At 37.6% G+C, this 13,609-nt stretch overlaps 1 protein-coding gene across 1 annotated transcript; it reads left to right on the top strand.

The window, feature by feature from the left end:
• Positions 1–6,890: 6,890 nt before the first annotated feature.
• Positions 6,891–9,240, top strand: LOC146362169 (uncharacterized). The gene is made up of 11 exons (XM_084922383.1): positions 6,891–7,074; positions 7,242–7,384; positions 7,463–7,554; positions 7,693–7,831; positions 7,943–7,996; positions 8,104–8,166; positions 8,304–8,387; positions 8,485–8,576; positions 8,663–8,721; positions 8,859–9,002; positions 9,098–9,240. Exons 1-11 carry the CDS (start codon positions 6,891–6,893, stop codon positions 9,238–9,240), a joined length of 1,197 nt encoding a protein of 398 aa, XP_084778509.1.
• The last annotated feature ends 4,369 nt before the right edge of the window (positions 9,241–13,609 follow it).

The following is a 13,609-nucleotide window of genomic DNA, read 5'->3' as shown; positions in this document are numbered from 1 at the left end:
TTGGCTTCTCCCCTTATTTGGAGCTGGGTCCGGCCCTTGGGTCATCTTAAATCTCCTGGAGCGGACATCTCCCTGTAATCAGAACAAAAACAACTCCTCCCTACTTTTGCAGTTTCTATGGAGATGTTTTCCTCTTGGCTGGTGTCAGCCTTTACCAAACACCTTAAATATCCTGTACCTTGCTGTGCCATCTACAGCGCAGCGCAGAAAGCATCCCCCAAACATTCATAAGGTGGGGGCTTGTGTTGTATGGGTGTGGCATTTTGTTTCAAGACTCTATTCTATAATACATATTTGTGTAATAAAAGATAGAATATTAATGTGTGATTAAAAAAGATGTGGCAATTATGGAATATAAAATAATGAGATATATAAGCATCAAAGATAAAAAATATTAGATAAAAATATAGAAACAGATAACTATTCATCCTTAAATTAGTATCATCAATTAACCTAATCCCACGCATGTGTTCAGACTCTGGGAAGAAGCCACAGTTGAAGCTTATAAAGTTGGGGAAACCTGCAGTCTGCTGAGACTGAATAAGTCTCTTGAATGAGTGACAAAACATTTCTCCCACTAAAAACACTGTTTTCTCTGCAACACAAAAAAATAACTTATTTTGCTGAAAAAAATATTCACTTTTATTGTTAAAATGACACGCACAACACCTGCAATGTTGTTGTTGCTGCAGAGCTCATTTGTCGTGCTCAAAGGTGACACCTGGTGGAAGTTGAGCAGAAAGTACAAGAAATTTTAAAATAAAATGGTAACCCTTGAGGCTAGCTTACATTAATTTTTTTTTTTAAAAAGTGATTATTTTGCCAGAAGCATGTCTTGCATGTAAAGTGTAATTAATTATTAATAATGCCAAAGTGAAAGAACATGATAAACATACAGAAATGTAAAAAAGGATAATATAGAAAATATGAAAGCTTTGTTGCACTCAAGGGACACATGAAGTTTGAATATACTGTTGGAGCTCTGACAGGAGATTTGTTGCAACTTGTTATATATTTAATATTAGATAGTAAGTCAAAATAATTGGAATTTTTGTGTGCGTGGCTGTCACTAAAATAACTGTTTTAATGGAGAAATTAACAACATTTTGTTATGCTATGAATGGACAAAGAGGGACAAACTCCGAAGGGCCTACAGAACTGGGATGGTGATCAAGGACAATGAAAACGTTCTCACAGAACTTTGGTCTAAAAGGAATTTTTATTTTAACAGTGCCACCTTTCCTGATTTCAAGAGTTTTTAATGTATTTATTTATGCAAGTTTCAAAACTTTTACACATTCACAAACAGCGGGACAGAGGAACACAGACAATAAAGACAATAACAACAAAACAAAATCAAAAACAAAACACAGGAACAAAAACAAAACACAGGAACAAAAAAAAACAAAAAAAACAAAAAACAAAAAAACAGAGCAACAAACCCCACAACAGGGTACACAGCCAGCACTTATTAAGAACAGCAGAGAAGAAAAAAAAGCAACTGGTATACATGTCAAACAACTCACAATCCAGTGAGTCCAATCCACAAGATCAAATCCAAAGATCGCTAGGAGGAGCCGATAGCAATTATGCAATAACAGTTATGGGCAACAGCTCAGAATGAAAGCAGTTTAAACAACATGGTCAGGACCCAGGGCGTGAACTGTCCTTCTTAATGTGGTCTATAAAGGGCCCCCATATCTTCCTGAACTTCTCCATGGAATCAGACGTAGAGAACCGAATTTCTTCCAAGTATAAACAGGAGACCATCTCCTCGAGCCACCTCTTGAAGCAGGGAGGGGAGGCAGATTTCCACTCCCCCAGAATGAGACGTTTGGCAATCACCATACCAAACATGAGGGCCTGTTGAACAGCAAAGGGAAGTTCCAAGGAGTCGCTGGAGCAGCCCAGGATCACCATAAGACAGTCAGGATACAGTTGCCTATCGTAAACAATGCTATAGAAACCAAAAATACTAGTCCAAAAGGCTGTAAGCGTAGAACAGGACCAAAAAAGATGGCCAAGAGTACCGTCCACAAGTTTACATTTATCACATTTGGGGGAAACGTTAGGAAAAATCTTGTTCAATTTGGTTTTGGAATAGTGCAGTCTATGGACAACCTTAAATTGAATTAACTGAAGCCGGGCGTTAACAGAGCATAGTTTTATCCGGCTTAACACTTCAGCCCATAAATCGTCAGTGATAACCAAACCAGTGTCCCTTGTCCAAGCCTCTTTAATATGGCAAGAGGGGGCTGCCGAAGAAAAAAGGTTAACAAGCCGAGAAATTAAGTGTTTTGAGGTGGGAGGTTCGTTCATTATATTGTAAAAGACATGCTGTATGGGAATGGTATCTAAATTTGAGAATGCTTGCTTGACATAATTCCTAATTTGTAAGTACCGAAAAAAATGACTTGTAGGGAGATTGTACTTTGTCTGAAGCTGAGCAAAGGAGGCAAAATGATTGTCAATATAAAGATCCTTTATAGCAATTAACCCTTTGACAGGCCATTGTTTGAAAGCAGCATCCATTGTACTAGGCGTAAAGCTAGGATTGTGGCAGATCGGGGCAAAAGTTGACACTACCGGGAGGTTCAAGATTCTCTTAATTTGATTCAATATTTTTATGGAGTTGCAAAGAATAAAGTCATCACATGTACTTTTAATAACCGATTTTGAAAATAAGATAGCTGGCAAGGATGCTCCAGTGTGCTCGATAGCAGTGCTAAGCTCCAATTCGAGCCATTTAGGGCTGGACCCGCATCCCACAGCATCACCAACTATAGGCAGATTCCACAAGACCCAGGCTCTGGCGTTACAGGCCCAGTAATAATGTCTGAAAATTGGAAGGCCCAGTCCACCCTCGTCCGAGGGCTTTTGCAAGTGAGACTTCGAGATGCGGGGGGGCTTGTAGGCCCAAACAAAAGGCATGATAATGGCATCCAACGCTTTGAAAAAGGAAGACCTGAGAAAAATAGGAACATTCTGGAATAGGTACGTGAATTTAGGGAGCACAACCATTTTGATTATATTGATACGGCCAATCATTGAAAGTGGGAGAAGTTTCCATTTATCTATCATACACTTGAGCTCATCAGTTAGAACTGAATAATTAAGCCTGAAGAGGAGTTTTGAGTTCCTAGGGATGTTAATACCCAGGTATGAAAAATAATCCTGGGAGACCTTAAAGGGCAAACTAGACAGGAAGTCAGGGCCCAGACCAGACGACAGCGGCATAAGAACAGACTTCTTCCAATTTATGGTGAACCCTGATAGGTGGCCAAAGCTGTCAATCAGCTTAAGAAGTGGAGGAAGGGAGATCTTTAATTTCAAGAGTTTTTAGACATTGTGAATTGAAGGAGGCCACATGCTGTTCCATATCATCAGTTTCAGGTAGATTATTATCAAATAATTCCAAATTCTTCCACCACAGAGTCAGTAATTAGTCGTAAATGCTTCACATGAACAAAGGGCACACAGGAAATAGAAATATATTTTTATTTTCCTTCTTTTTCTTCAGATCACAGATAAAGTAGAGATCAAATAAAAGACGTTTGTGATCGCTTTTAAAAATGTCCTCACGACAGACTGGTCTGATATCCAGAGCCAGTGACAGAATCAGATGATTCTGTGAATCTGATTCTGTCACAAAAAAGTCTAAAAGATTAAGAAAATCAGAAGCAGCGTATCATAAACTGTCATTGACGTGGAAATTAAAATCCCCTACCAGCAGGATTCTTTCCAGCTTGATGGTGGACAATAAAAAGTCCCCAAACTCCACAAAGAAAATCCCAGCTAATCCAAGTGGTCTATAGATTAATATCAGATAGAAAAGGTTAGTGTTATTAGTCTTCATCATCTGAATATCAAATTAGTTAAAAGAAGGGGTCTTCACTAGATGACATGTTTAAGGAGTTTCTAGCTATAACAGCCAGCCCATCTCTATGTCCTGAAAGTCACGGTGTGGTTAGACAAACACTTATAACTCAAGTATTAATAAATGGTGTAAAGAGGAAGTGGACCACTCACTCACAAGTTTCATCCACATGAAACTACAGCATGTGCTGCAAACTGAAGCCTTTGTTTATGTCTATGGTCTATTTGATGACTCACCCAGTTAAACTCTGCCAAGATACAGAGATGCATTTATCAACTGCCTAGAAAATGATTAAACTTGCTGTAACTTCCTGTTGTTCTTAGAGCCGTACTAATGCTCTTCTCGCAGTTTCAATGTATATCTTCATTTGGACACATTTAAATAAAAGTAAAGAAATATTCATACGTGGTGTCAAACCTAATTTTAATGTTATCGATACAAAACATAGTGTCTGTAAACATAATCTTGAAATGGACTTTTGAACTGTCAGGTTTCTTAAGAAGTGAGTCGTAACTCCTGCTTAGTAAATGTTTGACTTCTTCATGTGCTGAATAGATGTCAAGTCCTCGTTTCACAGCTGGAGACTTAAAGTTTTAGTAAAGATAAGTTACACCCAGTGGATGCGTTATTAGAGACCTTGCTGTCTTAATTCTTTGTGAAACAGACTGAACAAGGTGTGTGTAACAGAGACTTTGGTTCATATTAACATCATAGCCTCACGCAGTTGCTACACATTTGTTGTGATCTAAATCTCCCATTTCATCACATCCCCCAAAAAATAAATGAGTAAAATTTGAATTACAAGTTTGCAGCTCTCAGTATATTTAGATATCAATCTAAACATTTGTGAATGTTTTTTCTGTAACTGTAAATTTAAAACACAAGTGTGTGAAGATGAAAACTGAAAGTGAAATTTTAAAAATAAAGTTCACTTTTTTCCACACATTCTCATATTTACAACATTTTTACTTTCACAAAGGTCCTCTAGTGGATCTAGATTTCTGTTTAAAAGACACTATAACTGCATAAAAGTATTGCCAGGAATAACACAAATCATGGCACTGTATCTGGCTATCTTGAAAATTAAATATTCATTGCAACTAAATTATTTAGAGAAAAAATATTAATGGCTTTTTCAGGCAGAGGTTTGATTGTGACACTCTGTGACAGTATTTAGCAGTATTTGACAGTATTTGTAGCATATATGAGAAAACGAGGTCACTTCTGTTCGTAAGAGAACTGCAGGTTGTGACATCAACTCAAACAGACATGGAAAGTCGCAGCATCACCTTAAACAACAATGGTATGTTATGTCATCACGTTAAAGACGCAGCTCATAGCTTCACCTCGAAACACTGCGGCAGGTTGTGGCATCACCCTAAAGAGCAATGGGATCATCCCCAAACGTAATGGTACCAATTTAAACCCCCGTGGTATCATCTACAAATGCAGCGGCATGACCTACACATGCATCACCCACAAAATGTCGAGGATGTCATATCCACAGTCAGCAATGCCAAGGGATGTCCCCCCCAAACACCGAGGCAAACACCGAGGCAAACACCGAGGCATGTTGTAGCATTTGAAGGCACCATCTCAAGTCACAGCTCAGTGTTCATTACGATCTCGACACACCCTTTCCAAAGAAATTCGACTGCACAATAATCACTTTTGATTGACCACTATTATGCTTCCACATCACAAACAAAATGCAATCTGTGTGTTTTTCTGCCCTTTGTTCATGTTTTACCACATCATGAAAAATACCTTTAGATGGGTTATGATTTAAAGCACTGCTGTATTCCTTAAAATGCTACGGTGTATGTTTGGGTCGTTATAAAGGAAATTTCATGCCAAACATTTTTTGATGTTTCGTTTTGTTTGTTCTTTCTTTCTTCTTGTAGATTAACTTTAAACTGGACGACTGCTTGATCTGAGGTGTGGATCAAGAAGCTTCATGTACCTCAGATTGAAACCTGTATGGTCCTGTCTTTGTTCATGATTAACTATGAGTCACACTGATAATCATAGTGACTCACATCTACAATGACAACATTTACATAGCTCAGATCCTTCATAATTTTCTGATTGGTTGTAGTACAATAGCACAATATATATGGACCCTAGACCAGTAGGGTCCACTAAAGACTGAATAACGTCGATCCAAAGCCTTACACATAACAGTATATCTGCTCACTGAGCCAGATTAATTGAACTAGTGATATGGATGTTGACACACACAGAGGAAGTAAGAGACTAGGAAAATAATCTAAGATATGTCTTTCATTTCACAAGTGAAGGGAAATGTGTTTTGTTTATCACAATGTTCCAGCTTCCTCAATTACAGCTGTAGCACCGCCCACTAACACACATTGCAACAACTGTAACTGTCCTGGAGGGTGGATTCATTTCTTCTGAGACATTTGCAGGGTTTCCTCTATTTCTCTTAGAGGGACTTTCAAAGAGGAGATATTTTTCTTTGTCAACTCAGATGTTCAGGTTTATTTTGATTCTCTTAGCTTTCTGATTCACATTATTAGATGTGGTGTACAAACATTTACTTTAAGGTAAGAAACTGTTCTTATTCAGTTGTTTTTGTCAGTCTGTGTTTAATATTTGCCAGAGAAATGTTGAAATCCTTTTCTAGTTTAATGGATAAAACTGAGAGCTCTCTAAAACGGCTTTTTTCCCCCTTAATAGTTTTCCTAGAGAAATCCACATACACCTCATGCTGGCTCTGTCCACCAAAACTGCATTTGTAATCAAACAGTAGTTAAAAGGCTAAAAAGTTTTAACCTAACATTTATGTCCAGCAATGTGTCGGCTGCTCAATGCTTGCAAATCTATGAATGACAATGAAATTATACTCTCAAGCATCTTAAAAGCAAACACTTTCAGTGTAATCTGCCACTAGAAGTCTACATGCTGGAAGTATATGAATACTTGCAGAAGTAAATAAATATTTAGAGTGCCAATGGATGACCTGGGTATCACTGTGATATTTATTTGACAGATGTGGATGTGGATTCTGATTAGTCTTAACATCATCTCAAAGCTGCATGGGTTTTCAGGGGGTTACTTCCCAGAAGCATGTGACTCAATGTTACCCAATCATAATGGTGCAGCTCCTCAAACCACAAAACCCCCCTTCATGGTTGAATATGTGCCCGGCAGCTATCCTGGAGAGCCTGTTACAGGTACAGGGAACGCTGTAGTTTTTATTTTGTTAAATTTGTTTATCACAGCAATGTCTGGTGTAATTGTAATTTACTTTTTTTTTTTTTTTTTACAAGTTATTACAATTTCTCTTCATTCTCTTTTTCCCAAATCTTTGCTCGGATGAATTTTTGAAACAATTTTCAAGTTTTGCTCAAGAGCGAGGAATCCACATATTTTAGAGGGTTTATGTTAGAGGCTCGAGAGGTTGCAGATGAAACACGTCTTACTGGAAGATTTGTTCTACTTGAGTCTGGCAACACTCAACTCCTGACATGCGGTGTTTTGGAAGTAAGTAGTTGGAATTTGATTTATTGTTTTCATTTTTTGTAAATCTGAAGCTCTCTTATGTTTTGCCACTCTTCTCAGGATTCAGCTGTTAGTCACACACATAATCACAAAAAAACTTTGATCCGAGTTAACTGGACTGCGACAGAAGCAGAGCAGGACATTATGTTCAGGTGACTTTAAAATTTCTGATATTCTATGGCTGACGTCCACGGTGAAAATCGAACCTGACCTGCTTCAGATTTCTGTAATATTGCAATGCAACAGAAAATGAATTATATCAGCATTCATTCCCTTCTAACATATTTCAGAGCAACATTTCTTCAGAAAAAGGTAAAATTCTGGGTAAATGTGAATATCACCTTACCTCAGCGCACTACTACTACAACTACTACACCAGAAACAACTACTACACCAAGCACCACAAAGTGCAACACCAACATAGAAGAAGTAAGAACCCACAGGTGGATTTGATTTTGTGACACTGTACACAAAGTGACTCATTAACCTTGCAAGAGCTTTTTTTGACAACACTGCTCCCTGTTTCTGATTTACTTTCAGCGAGCAGGTATTGCACTGATGTGTTTTGATTGTGTTTTGGTGGCAGAGATGAAAGTAAGTAGCATATTTAACGATACTCAAGACACGCACTAAATGCTATTCAGCCCCACCTTAAAAGAACAAGAAGAAATGTAATTGTGTTCTACTTCATGTCTTGTTAGGTAATATCCAATATACTCAAAGTCTTACTGGCCAGTGAGGCTGTTTTTCATCATATAAATAAGGTAAGAGCTGGGGGCCTTTGGTGCTCACGGGGTGCTGGAACTTACCCCTGCTTTCATAGGGTAAAATATGGATTTTCAGGGCTTTCAAGGCTGTCTAACTTATAATATGCACTGTTGTTTTTATTTAAATTTTGTAGGTGTGTAAGGTAGCAGGCAACGTCCTCTGTGTGGCTGTTGAAATCTCATCCCTGATCTTGTTTAGTATCGGTGATTCCTTCAAGGTGAGCAACAGCTGGTGGTGTAAAACACGTCTCAATAACAACATCTGTTTAATTTTTCCCACATGTATTTTTAATGTGTGTATATGTATTTTTTTAGGTCATCTTCTTTGCTCTTGTGTGTGTGATGATAGTGATTAATTTCACTGGAATAGTAATTTTGTCTCTGGGGATTAGAAGTGGTCCTGAAAGGTACGTTTAACTTCACTTTGCATGTGCAAACATATCAACTGACATTTGTGCAAAATGTTTATTTCATTTTTCACGTTCTCTTCAAGAAGGAAGATTTGTGAATACGCTGCCAACGTTTGTTTTGGTTTCCATAATATATTTACAAGTAAGAAAATTCTTATACTTGTAAATTTAAGAGTATTAACTTTACACCTTCAAAAAAGAGTTTGGACTTTTTTGTGGAACTAGTTGCCACTGCCTTTACATTGCTCTGATATTATTTCCATGTTTGTTTTGGGCCAGTTGCTGTCATATTTCTTGGTGTTATGGAGAATGAGTGCGGAAATAACATGAGGGACTCTTGGCTTCTGAAAGTGATGATTGCTTTCACAGTATGGGATTTCCTGAATGTAATCTGGATTGTCATTTTGAGCAGTGAAAAACGAGGTGAATGCCTTGTGCCTGTCTGAATATAAGAATCTGCATCAAATACAGCATGAAATCTAATGAGGAATAATAATATTCGTATTTTTCTGTTACAGGCCATTTAGGAATGAGCGAGAGAAACAAGCAGAGGAGACTCAGAGATGTTGTTGTTAATATTGTGTCAGTAATCCTCTTCGCTGGAGCCATTTCTTTTTCTATAGCCATCATTGTTGGTATATTTACTTGTCAGAAACAATAGTTTTGTGGTTTGTTTGAATCACAATCAGATTTCTCTTATAGTTTATATATAGTATGGTTACATCACACTGATCATATCACACTGTTTACCTGCTGCTTCCTCATTTAATGCAAGTAGTGCTTGAGGGTCTTATTTATTGTATCTCGTAATTTTTCAATACACCAGGCAGACTACACAGACTGCATATTGCTTTAGCACACTACAGGGGCGATTCTAGGATCAGAGCTTTGGGGGTGCTGAGCACCCAGAGAGCTGCCCAGCCAGGCAAGATAAACTTTACTCGTCACAGTGAGACGTCTTCCCCGTCTCTGTCAGTCCCTGCATCCCTAAATGTCTCCAGTTGTCCCGAGTTCTCTCTGACTGTCTCCTTGGTGCATTTAAACCCCTGTTCCTCCCTGTCCTCATCGTCTGTTGTCTTCGTCTCTGTTATCAGTCATCATCATTTTACCATCTCTGTGCAAGTATGCAAATTTCTTTATTAAATCATGAAATTCTTAAATTCATCAAGTCTCTCTGTGCCTGGGTCCTTGTCACAAAACATGACATCACTGTTTTGTACATTTTAACTCAATTTAATCCCCACATTTGTAAAAGAAAAGCAAAACACTTTTTTGAAATGTCTGTAACAAATCTGATAAAGGTTATTTAAATGCTGCAAAAGAAGAATGGATTGGAATTAAAAAAAAAAAATCCTAACCTTAATTACTGGGGAGAATAATGAATGATGCTCACGGTGAGTAAAAAGTAAACTGCGTGTATTTTCTGGACAGAGATTCACTTTTAATGTGTATGTATCATATAATACAGATACATAAAAAAATACATTCCAAAAATAGAAGAGTCCTTAAAATATTTTTATATTTTTAGTAGTGTGTCAGACAAACAGCAAAAAAAAGAAAAAAAAAGAAGTAAATCTTTGGGCTTGTTTTTCATTTTCAAGGGAAGTTTTCCTAAAGTAGGTTAAATTAATTCTCATCAAAGTTAAGCACTACTTCGAGGATGAAGTTAGACCACCTGTGTATTGCCATTTCAAAGCCTTGCTGTGTCTTGGAGGCATTTTCTTGCAGTCAGATTAAGAAGGAAAAAAAAGCCTAATGAAAAGCCACACAGAACAGACATTATTAGGCAGTATATATATTTAACAGTGGAGAGAGTAGACAATTTCACATACCTGGGGCTTGACATCACACAGGACCTGTCACACAAACACTCTGAAGATGCTCAAGAACTTCTACTCATGCACCATCCAGAGCCAAAGTAACCTTCCCAACACTGCATATCACATCACTGTACATGCACTCAATAACAAAATAATGTATTTCAATATTTTTTTTTTACTGTTCACTGTAAATCTGCACACTGCTGATTTGCAAACCTTTTTAATTTCCATATTTAATTTGAGGTCATTCTTGTATTTTTAAGGTCGAGAATTGCACAGCAGTAAGCATTTCACTGCATGTTGTACTGTGTATGATTGTGTATGTGACAAATAACATTTGAATTTGAAACTGGGATCAATCACATCTAATGGTAGTCATCTGATAAACTATATTCATTCTGCTTTGATAATTGCTTATAACTCAAGTGTTAATTCATAGGGGTGGGAATTTAACGCGTTAATTACGGTTAATTAATTATAATAATAAATGCGTCCTCCTTTTCCCCAGATTTGAAGGAGGGGTCGGGTGTATCCTTCGTGGTCCACCATATCCCAGAATTCATAGCGCGGCTCAGCCAATTCCAGTTTCCAACAATGGCGGCAGCTACTTAGTTTTAATATTACTCTTTCTGGATCACAAAAAAAACCTCTTACGATATTTTCAGGGCAGAATGTAGCTGTGTAAACTTCAAATATCTGCTCTTTTCATCAAGACATCACATATTAGCAAAAGTGCTCCAACGTTTTCAGAGACGTCTGTTACACCAACATCTCGAGGCTAGTGTCCTGTTATATTTTAGTGAGCAAGGAGCAGACGGCTAAGTTTATTAAAATCCACCGAAACAGCTGGTAACGCCAAAACTGAAGGCTGACCATCCAATTTCACAGCCACTCACTTCCAGGCTACCCAGCCTTCAGAGGACCCGACCCACATAAACCACGAAGACCTGGTCCTCACGAGGATGCAGCCTATGAATTTGGACACGACAAGAATCAGAAGAAAACGTGTTGCTAGAACTGATTGGAGGCAAATTTCATTTCAAAGACTATCCGATGAAAGCCTTGATAAAAACGTGTTGTGCAAACTATGCAAAAAGAAGTTTGCATACCACCGAAGCACTTCAACCTTATGGTACCACCTAAATGCAAAACATGTTGCAGCAAACACAGAAACTATGGGAGCTGTTAGCACTAGCAGTCCCAGTTCACCAACAAAAGTTGATGAAATGACTGGCTTCAGGACCAAAATTAGTAAGTCAACATCAGACAAACTTGCAAATTCTCACAAAATGGATTGCTCTGGACTGTAGACCACTATCAGTGGTAGAAGACAGGGGGTTAGAAAATGTGCTACAGTTAGGTTCAGGTGATCCAACTTTCCAAATGCCATGCCAAAAGACTATTTCAAGTCAAATTAAACAGCTTTATGACAATGAAAAGCAAGCAAAATTAGATGCATTACAGACAGCCCTGCTGTCTATGGAGGAACTACACCAGGCGCAAACAAGACTGGGGCAACAGAAAGAGCCACTCGTACAGGATGTTTCCACGCTGGATATGGTTTCTCATCTACTAAGAATCAAGAGGCTTTTTTTGCTGCTTTAGACAAACAAAAGCACAAGCTAGTCATTTTAACTCCATCAGAGCTGGTAAACTCCAAAAGCTGACGACTGTCCTTGAGCCATGCAGGTAAATAAAACTATTTTTTAACTTATTGTTACGGTTTCTTCAAAAAGCTCTGTACTTGACAGTTATTGTGTAATAAATATTGTCTTGAACGGTCTACCACAGGTTTGTGACAGAGCTTCTTGGAGGTTAGCTATATGTCTCATGTTCAGTGGTCTTACCTGCTTTCTGCCACCTGCATCACAGCATGGAGGTATCCGATAATGACTCAAACTACACAGTGAAATGTAAGACTGCCCTCACAAAGGACCTATCCCAATGTGTAGCTACACTAAACCATCAGTGGCTCAAGATAGCTACTGTGCTTGACCCACGCTTTAAGGATTTAAAGAGTCTTGCAAGGGGAGAGTGAGGAGAAGTTTGGATCAGCGGTGAGGCCCTCCTGGTCAAATAACCTTTTATGTTTCTGGGATATTTTTTAAACTGCACTTTATGTTGAAATTTGTGTAATTATTTTAATGAAAAATCATGAAAATGCACTTAAAGTACTTAAAATAGCACTTTATTTTTAAGTCTGCTCAATTTTGGTTAGAAATATTATTTTTATTCCTCTGTTTTGAATTGAAATGCAGTTTAAATGCCCCCCCAGAAATTAAAAAAGCTTGAGTTTACAATATTCATGTTCATGTCTATTATTTTATTCTATTGTCCACTTGGGGTAAATTTTCTTGTGCGATTAAATGCGATTAATCAAGATTAATTAATTACAAAGCCTCTAATTAATTACATATTTTTTTTAATCGAGTCCCACCCCTGTGTATATCTTCATTTGGACACATTTAAATAAATGTAAAAACATATTCATACTTTGTGTCAAACCTAATTTTAATGTTATCTATACAAAACATAGTGTCTGTAAACATAATCTTGAAATGGACTTTTGAACTGTCAGGTTTCTTAAGAAGTGAGTCGTAACTCCTGCTTAGTAAATGTTTGACTTCTTCATGTGCTGAATAGATGTCAAGTCCTCGTTTCACAGCTGGAGACTTAAAGTTTTAGTAAAGATAAGTTACACCCAGTGGATGCTTTATTAGAGACCTTGCTGTCTTAATTCTTTGTGATTTTGGGCCATATTAACATCATAGCCTCACGCAGTTGCTACACATTTATCATGATCTAAATTTCATTTCATCACATCCCCCCAAAAATTTAATTTGAATTACAAGTTTGCAGCTTTCGGTATATTTGTGTAGATATCAATCTAAACATTTGTGAATGTGTTTTCTGTAGCTGTAAATTTAAAACACAAGTGTGTGAAGATGAAAACTGAAAGTGAAATTTTAAAAATAAAGTTCACTTTTTTCCCCACACATTCTTCCATTTAGAACATTTTTACCTTCACAAAGTCCTGGACTGGATCAGGATTTGGTAACTGTGGAGGCAATCTGAGTACAGTAAACAAGTTTGAGGTTAACTGAGCTTTGTTACATGGTGTGTTATGTTTTTTAATGCAGGTTGCTACATTGTGGTCATAAACAGTTACAATACTCAGGCAGACTGTGGCATTTAAACAATGCTCAACAA

Source organism: Perissodus microlepis, chromosome 23, assembly GCF_051167445.1.
Source record: "Perissodus microlepis isolate ML-2025 ecotype Zambia chromosome 23, ASM5116744v1, whole genome shotgun sequence".
NCBI lineage: Eukaryota > Metazoa > Chordata > Actinopteri > Cichliformes > Cichlidae > Perissodus > Perissodus microlepis.
This window is presented reverse-complemented; position numbering and strand designations above follow the sequence as displayed.